Genomic DNA, 6,000 nt, shown 5'->3' with positions numbered 1-6,000 from the left:
CATAATAAAACAGGCAAACTGGATCAAAAAATGAATAGATAAATAATGAAATAAGTAAGTACGTAATTGGAAATCACACCAAGGGATGAAGGGACTAAGTGCTCCAAAGATAAGTGCTGTGTTAAAGTGTTTGATATAATAAACTTCAATATAAAAAAGACAAAACCAGATTCAGAAAATAAATAGGTAATTTTTTCTTGAACTTCCTCCTCGTATCGGTGGCCCCTCCTGCTCTCTAAATTAGGCCCTCACCAACTCCCACTGTCAATGCTTTATCCTCCTCTTTACCATTCATACCAAGTGGAGCTTCAGTTTTGCTATCCACCTGGATTCACTTGCTCTTCTCTGGCCTATGGTCCAGGAGGCTTTCATCTCCAGACCGGTGATGTTAAGGGGTTGAGGCTAGGGTTAGGTTTAGGTTTGAGGTTAGGGTTAGGGTTAGGGTTAGGGTTAGGTTTGAGGCTAGGGTTGGGTTAGGGTTGAGGTTAGGGTTTGGTTAAGGTTTGAGGGTTAGGTTTAGGGTTGAGGGTAGGGTTGGGTTTAAAGGTTAGGTTTAGGGTTAGGTTTGAGGCTAGGGTTGGGTTAGGGTTGAGGTTAGGGTTTAGGTTAAGGGTTGAGGGTTAGGTTTAGGGTTGAGGGTAGGGTTGGGTTTAAAGGGTAGGTTTAGGGTTAGGTTTGAGGCTAGGGTTGGGTTAGGGTTGAGGTTAGGGTTTAGGTTAAGGGTTGAGGGTTAGGTTTAGGGTTGAGGGTAGGGTTGGGTTTAAAGGTTAGGTTTAGGGTTAGGTTTGAGGCTAGGGTTGGGTTAGGGTTGAGGTTAGGGTTAGGTTTAAAGGTTGAGGGTTAGGTTTAGGGTTGAGGGTAGGGTTGGGTTTAAAGGTTAGGTTTAGGGTTAGGTTTGAGGCTAGGGTTGGGTTAGGGTTGAGGTTAGGGTTAGGGTTTAGGTTAGGGTTTAGGTTAAGGGTTGAGGGTTAGGTTTAGGGTTGAGGGTAGGGTTGGGTTTAAAGGTTAGGTTTAGGGTTAGGTTTGAGGCTAGGGTTAGGGCTAGGGCTAGGGTTAGGGTTAGGGCTGAGGCTATGGTTAGGGCTACAGGTTAGGGTTGAAGCTAGGGTTAGGGCTGAGGGTTAGGGTTAGGGCTAGGTTTAGGGCTAGGGTTAGGGTTAGGGCTGAGGCTATGGTTAGGGCTACAGGTTAGGGTTGAAGCTAGGGTTAGGGCTGAGGGTTACGGTTAGGGCTGAGGGTTAGGGCTAGGGCTGAGGGTTAGGGTTAGGGCTAGGGTTAGGGTTAGGGCTGAGGCTATGGTTAGGGCTACAGTTTAGGGTTGAAGCTAGGGTTAGGGCTGAGGGTTAGGGTTAGGGCTGAGGCTAGGGTTAGGGCTACAGGTTAGGGTTGAGGCTAGGGTTAGGGCTGAGGCTAGGGTTAGGTTTAAGAGGGTTTCTTTGGGTTGCACAGGCCTATTACAACTTTCTGTCCTGTTTCTATATTGTACATCAGACCGGTCTAGAGCCGGTGAGAACATGAAAGGCCCAGAGCTCCGAGGGGTCACCCATGACGGTTCAACAACAGGAGGAAGACAAACCCATGACGGTTCAACAACAGGAGGAAGACAAACCCATGACGGTTCAACAACAGGAGGAAGACAAACCCATGACGGTTCAACAACAGGAGGAAGACAAACCCATGACGGTTCAACAACAGGAGGAAGACAAACCCATGACGGTTCAACAACAGGAGGAAGACAAACCCATGACGGTTCAACAACAGGAGGAAGACAAACCCATGACGGTTAAACAACAGGAGGAAGACAAACCCATGACGGTTCAACAACAGGAGGAAGACAAACCCATGACGGTTCAACAACAGGAGGAAGACAAACCCATGACGGTTCAACAACAGGAGGAAGACAAACCCATGACGGTTCAACAACAGGAGGAAGACAAACCCATGACGGTTCAACAACAGGAGGAAGACAAACCCATGACGGTTCAACAACAGGAGGAAGGGTTAATTAAGTTCTGAGAGTGAACAAGTTGAATTTAAAAATAAAAACATGCAAGCTGGATCAATAAATTAATAGATAAATAATTAAATCAGTAAATAATATAGTACATAATTAAAAATCACACCAAGGGATGAAGGGATGAAGGGATGAAGGGATGAAGGGATGAAGGGATGAAGGGATGAAGGGACTCAGTGCTGCATAAATAAGTGCTGTGTTACAGTGCTTCATATAAGAACATTAAATATGGAAGACAAGCAGGCCAATAAATCCATTGTTTTTTATTGACCTTCCTCCTGGTGGTGGCAACCCCTCCAGCTCTCCTGATTGGGCCTCACTGACTCCCATGGTCAAGGCTATATACTACTCTTTACCATGCAGACCAAGTGGAGCCAAGGTCTTCAGATTGACTATGCACCTGGATTCAGCTGTTCTTCTCTGGTTTGAGGTTAGGGTTAGGGTTAGGGTTAGGGTTGAGGTTAGGGTTAGGGTTGTACCGGAATGTGGTCAAACAGCTAGTATGACCCTCACCATCTCGTGGGGTTAAGGGTTAGTATGACCCTCACCATCTCGTGGGGTTAGGGGTTAGTATGACCCTCACCATCTCGTGGGGTTAGGGGTTAGTACGACCCTCATCATCTCATGGGGTTAGGGGTTAGGGGATAGTATGACCCTCACCATCTCGTGGGGTTAGGGGTTAGTATGACCCCACCATCTCGTGGGGTTAGGGGTTAGGGGTTAGTACGACCCTCACCATCTCGTGGGTAGTAGATAGTGGTCGACAGGCTGTAGGGTCCATCTCCTTTGGAGTTAAACGTCTTCACCTTCACCTGGAACTCCCTGACCTGGAAGTCGTTCGACTTGACCCTGAAAGAGGCGTCTCGATGGACGTAGCGTCGTGTCTCTGGGTCTGATATGGTCTCATACCACCAGTCAACCTCATCATGAGGCTTGAAGGCCACAACGTAGCCAAACTTCTTACCGTAGAAGTACTGTGGCTGTACGGGCTATGGATGGAAGATGACAGAGGAAGATCACATCCTTGTTATTTACCTAATCATCAAGACCCACAACGTTACAAACTGACCAACATTTTGATTGAAAGCTGCTCAAAGAAAAATACATTAGTGACTTTAAATAGATACCATAGATTTTGTATGAAACATTATGGCAAAATACAGGTGGGTGTATTTAGACAAAAAACCACATTAGTAACTTTAAATAGATACCATAGATTTTGTATGAAACATTATGGCAAAATACAGGTGGGTGTATTTAGACAAAAAACCACATTAGTAACTTTAAATAGATACCATAGATTTTGTATGAAACATTATGGCAAAATACAGGTGGGTGTATTTAGACAAAAAACCACATTAGTAACTTTAAATAGATACCATAGATTTTGTATGAAACATTATGGCAAAATACAGGTGGGTGTATTTAGACAAAAAACCACATTAGTAACTTTAAATAGATACCATAGATTTTGTATGAAACATTATGGCAAAATACAGGTGGGTGTATTTAGACAAAAAACCACATTAGTAACTTTAAATAGATACCATAGATTTTGTATGAAACATTATGGCAAAATACAGGTGGGTGTATTTAGACAAAAAACCACATTAGTAACTTTAAATAGATACCATAGATTTTGTATGAAACATTATGGCAAAATACAGGTGGGTGTATTTAGACAAAAAAACACATTAGTAACTTTAAATAGATACCATAGATTTTGTATGAAACATTATGGCAAAATACAGGTGGGTGTATTTAGACAAAAAACCACATTAGTAACTTTAAATAGATACCATAGATTTTGTATGAAACATTATGGCAAAATACAGGTGGGTGTATTTAGACAAAAAACCACATTAGTAACTTTAAATAGATACCATAGATTTTGTATGAAACATTATGGCAAAATACAGGTGGGTGTATTTAGACAAAAAACCACATTAGTAACTTTAAATAGATACCATAGATTTTGTATGAAACATTATGGCAAAATACAGGTGGGTGTATTTAGACAAAAAACCACATTAGTAACTTTAAATAGATACCATAGATTTTGTATGAAACATTATGGCAAAATACAGGTGGGTGTATTTAGACAAAAAAACACATTAGTAACTTTAAATAGATACCATAGATTTTGTATGAAACATTATGGCAAAATACAGGTGGGTGTATTTAGACAAAAAACCACATTAGTAACTTTAAATAGATACCATAGATTTTGTATGAAACATTATGGCAAAATACAGGTGGGTGTATTTAGACAAAAAACCACATTAGTAACTTTAAATAGATACCATAGATTTTGTATGAAACATTATGGCAAAATACAGGTGGGTGTATTTAGACAAAAAACCACATTAGTAACTTTAAATAGATACCATAGATTTTGTATGAAACATTATGGCAAAATACAGGTGGGTGTATTTAGACAAAAAACCACATTAGTAACTTTAAATAGATACCATAGATTTTGTATGAAACATTATGGCAAAATACAGGTGGGTGTATTTAGACAAAAAACCACATTAGTAACTTTAAATAGATACCATAGATTTTGTATGAAACATTATGGCAAAATACAGGTGGGTGTATTTAGACAAAAAACCACATTAGTAACTTTAAATAGATACCATAGATTTTGTATGAAACATTATGGCAAAATACAGGTGGGTGTATTTAGACAAAAAAACACATTAGTAACTTTAAATAGATACCATAGATTTTGTATGAAACATTATGGCAAAATACAGGTGGGTGTATTTAGACAAAAAACCACATTAGTAACTTTAAATAGATACCATAGATTTTGTATGAAACATTATGGCAAAATACAGGTGGGTGTATTTAGACAAAAAACCACATTAGTAACTTTAAATAGATACCATAGATTTTGTATGAAACATTATGGCAAAATACAGGTGGGTGTATTTAGACAAAAAACCACATTAGTAACTTTAAATAGATACCATAGATTTTGTATGAAACATTATGGCAAAATACAGGTGGGTGTATTTAGACAAAAAACCACATTAGTAACTTTAAATAGATACCATAGATTTTGTATGAAACATTATGGCAAAATACAGGTGGGTGTATTTAGACAAAAAACCACATTAGTAACTTTAAATAGATACCATAGATTTTGTATGAAACATTATGGCAAAATACAGGTGGGTGTATTTAGACAAAAAAACACATTAGTAACTTTAAATAGATACCATAGATTTTGTATGAAACATTATGGCAAAATACAGGTGGGTGTATTTAGACAAAAAACCACATTAGTAACTTTAAATAGATACCATAGATTTTGTATGAAACATTATGGCAAAATACAGGTGGGTGTATTTAGACAAAAAACCACATTAGTAACTTTAAATAGATACCATAGATTTTGTATGAAACATTATGGCAAAATACAGGTGGGTGTATTTAGACAAAAAAACACATTAGTAACTTTAAATAGATACCATAGATTTTGTATGAAACATTATGGCAAAATACAGGTGGGTGTATTTAGACAAAAAACCACATTAGTAACTTTAAATAGATACCATAGATTTTGTATGAAACATTATGGCAAAATACAGGTGGGTGTATTTAGACAAAAAACCACATTAGTAACTTTAAATAGATACCATAGATTTTGTATGAAACATTATGGCAAAATACAGGTGGGTGTATTTAGACAAAAAACCACATTAGTAACTTTAAATAGATACCATAGATTTTGTATGAAACATTATGGCAAAATACAGGTGGGTGTATTTAGACAAAAAACCACATTAGTAACTTTAAATAGATACCATAGATTTTGTATGAAACATTATGGCAAAATACAGGTGGGTGTATTTAGACAAAAAACCACATTAGTAACTTTAAATAGATACCATAGATTTTGTATGAAACATTATGGCAAAATACAGGTGGGTGTATTTAGACAAAAAAACACATTAGTAACTTTAAATAGATACCAT

At 38.0% G+C, this 6,000-nt stretch overlaps 1 protein-coding gene across 3 annotated transcripts in view; it reads right to left on the bottom strand.

Moving 5' to 3' along the window:
• Positions 1–6,000, bottom strand: part of cntn1b (contactin 1b) — a 36,445-nt gene that overhangs the window by 6,418 nt on the left and 24,027 nt on the right. For all 3 annotated transcript variants that reach the window (XM_090215004.1, XM_090215006.1, XM_090215005.1), the window contains exon 18: positions 2,751–3,003. In XM_090215004.1, coding sequence (XP_090071130.1) covers positions 2,751–3,003 — 253 coding nt within the window. The remainder of the gene's footprint in view (positions 1–2,750; positions 3,004–6,000) is intronic.

The sequence above is a fragment of the Oncorhynchus mykiss genome, chromosome 21 (genome assembly GCF_057628025.1).
Source record: "Oncorhynchus mykiss isolate SJ-2025 chromosome 21, ASM5762802v1, whole genome shotgun sequence".
Classification (NCBI taxonomy): Eukaryota; Metazoa; Chordata; class Actinopteri; order Salmoniformes; family Salmonidae; genus Oncorhynchus; species Oncorhynchus mykiss.
This window is presented reverse-complemented; position numbering and strand designations above follow the sequence as displayed.